This window comes from Onychomys torridus, unplaced genomic scaffold (genome assembly GCF_903995425.1).
Source record: "Onychomys torridus unplaced genomic scaffold, mOncTor1.1, whole genome shotgun sequence".
NCBI lineage: Eukaryota > Metazoa > Chordata > Mammalia > Rodentia > Cricetidae > Onychomys > Onychomys torridus.
In genome coordinates, this window is record NW_023413368.1 from 1 (window position 1) to 3,071 (window position 3,071).

Genomic DNA, 3,071 nt, shown 5'->3' on the forward strand with positions numbered 1-3,071 from the left:
TACTGTTTCTTAAGGTGCCCAGAGGTTTGAAGAGCTGAGAAGATACATAAGGCAACTACCCGCAAAGTGAGGAGTAGGGGTGATGATGTGGAGTTCACCGATCTTAGCTCTCAGTCATTCTACATAAAACCATAGCTGTCTATTGCCTGTTTATTAGATCTTATGTGTCTATAAATCCATTTTAAGAACAATTCTCTGAACAGATGTAAGCAAAATAGAATCTCACTGGGTATTATTTGGATGGTCATTTAAGAGAAATCATCTCCACTGCTCTTTTTTGGTTTCATGTTCAAAATTTCCAAAATTAAAAGAAATAGAAATTATTCCAATAACCTTTAAATCATATTCTATATATGTATAATACATATACATACATAACTACTTGAGAAGAAAACAACTGGGAAATATAGGTATGAAAGAATGGAAGGCAGGGGACCTCACGGGACTTGAGTAGGTATTCACAGCCTGATCTGCATAAGCTGTGTTTTCCTGCACAGCAGAGTGAAATATCTGGGCAGAAGCCAAGAGATGGGAAATGAATGAGGGTGAAACATGGGGGGTCATGTCTTATTTTTCTTATACCCAACAAAACTCTGTTGGGAACTTTCAATATACATGATGATCTTAATTGCAAGAACTTCTGTAGAGTGCCTTGCATGCTGATTTGCCAAAATACTCTAATTTAAATGTTCTGCCAGAAACTTTCATGTTGGGTTGATTGATCACACAGAAGGCCAACCATAGATGGCCAACACAGAATGAATCCAATGATGTTATTGTCTCACATTGCTTAGTCTGAGCATTTTTTTTTTGTCTTATTGGTCTTTTGTCTTGTTTGTATGCATTTTATGTTTTTATGAGATTTTCTGTGTGGGGGTGAGTTTCTTCTTCTTTTTTTTTAATTCTGCTTTGTTTGGGTTTTGTTTGTTTGCCTCTTTGGTTTCTGAAGAGAGAGAAAAAGAAAGAGCATGGAGTTGGGTGGGTGAGAAGGTGTTTGGAAGTTCTTGGAGGTGACAGAGGAGAGGAGACAATGATCAGAATATATTGTATGAAAAAAATTCCAAGACAGAAAAAAGTCAAAAAATCTTGCTAGGATTCTGCAAGCCTCTTCTAACCCACTGGAGCCATCAGTGTTCACAACAGTATTCTGCGTTTATGAATTCCCCTCCCTCACTTATTTTTCCCCAAACTCCCCTTATATGAAATGTTACATTAGAAATACAGTGTCCTGGGCTCTACATCGATTGTCTTCCACAGTTGTGGAGCAATTGCCTGTAGGGTCATGAGGTAGAGGTGGGTGGGGTTTCTTGTTCAGATGAAAGAGGAAGCTAGGTGATTCAGAGAGAACCTGTTCTGTGTAAGCACAAGTGTATCTGGGTACAAAATTTAATACAGTCATAGCTGGAGAGAAGACACCCCAGCAACTGGACGGGAGTCATGGAGAGGAAACTGGGAGCTGTGCTGGGGATTCTGTGGCTGTGGATTTGCTGTGAGTTGTGCTCATCTAAGCTGCTTTAGGGATTCTCCAGAAATGTCAGTGGTTGGGGGGAATGAGCCAACCCAAAGCTCCTGTGCAGTCATCCTCATGGGGTCTCCTGGGATATTAGACAGGTGTAGGTGAAGACCCCTCACTCATTCTGGTTTGCTTTTGTTTCCCAACAGGGGTGAGAGGAGTTGAGGTGGAGCAGAGTCCTTCAGCCCTGAGTCTCCATGAGGGAACCAGTTCTGCTCTGAGATGCAATTTCTCTACCACCATGAGAAGTGTGCAATGGTTCCGACAGAATCCCAGGGGCAGCTTCATCAATCTTTTTTACCTGGCTCCAGGAACAAAGGAGAATGGGAGGTTAAAGTCAACATTCGACTACAAGGAGCGCTACAGCACCCTGCACATCAGGGATGCCCAGCTGGAGGACTCAGGCATCTACTTCTGTGCTGCTGATGCACAGTGCTCCCAGCAAGCCTGAAGTCTGACTCCAAACTGCACCTGTGTATGCAGCTCCACAGGGAGACTCTGCAGCAGCATTTGCACAGCTTCATCATATCTCCACCAATTACAAAGAAAATGTGAGGAAACAGAACTATGCTGTTGTAGAAGTTCACACTTAAATTCAGTTGATATGATACTGACTGGTAGAAAGATAAATGTTCAAGAAAAATGAAAAAAGAATTCTATAACATGTGATGAATGTCAAAAAACAAGGATAAATCTTCAGACACAACAGCCCACATGATTAAAATCTACACTTTATCAAATGCTTATGCTAATATCATAAAATACAACCCCCCTTACACACTCCACAATCAATTGTGTCTTTTCTCAACACTGAAACTCAGAGCAACTGTTTCCATCCTGTGTTTAAAGAGCATGACTCAACACTTCCTGCTATTATGCTCAATGTGAAGTTGATAAGAGAATTAAATTTGAAGATCTAATAGATTAATTTGTAGAATGGCAAGGCAAATAAATCTTATTAAACCTAGACACAATTTTAACAATTTCTTGATATTTTAAAATATATAATACATTATGCAACATAAAACAAATATTTCACATCAAAAAAATAGGAGAGCCAAAAGATAAATGACAAACTAGAGAGATATATTTGCAATTTGTATCACAATAATTCTTGCAGCAATTAATTCTACAAAGTATTTCCATATCTGCAATGTAATATACAAGCAGAAGTTCTCATTAAAAACACTGTTTTCAAAAGAAAAGCTTGAAACCTCCTAAGGTCACACAATAGGCAAATAATTAGTTATTCAGTAATTAAATCTGATCCAAACACTGCAGTTTCCCAAGGGTCAGTGGATTATATTCCACAGTTGAAAAACTCTGGTCTGCAATTTGTGTCTGTACGGAACTGGAAAGCAGCCATGTTCCTTCATTCATGAACTGTCTGCCCATCATGTTTTCACTCTGTTACAGCAGCTGAGTGGTTACAACAGTGACTGGAGTGTCTAAAACATTTACTTTCTAGAACTTCACAAATACACTGACCCTTTGTGATTCATTCAGCTTCACCCCCATTGCAAGTACGTCTGCTTCATATATAGATGATCTGAGCTTC

At 39.4% G+C, this 3,071-nt stretch overlaps 1 gene segment (V, D, J or C); it reads left to right on the forward strand.

Moving 5' to 3' along the window:
• The first annotated feature begins 1,437 nt into the window (after positions 1 to 1,437).
• On the forward strand, positions 1,438 to 1,964 carry LOC118576264. The segment is given in 2 exon segments: positions 1,438 to 1,489; positions 1,663 to 1,964. Coding segments are annotated over 2 exon segments (354 nt in total).
• Positions 1,965 to 3,071: the final 1,107 nt, after the last annotated feature.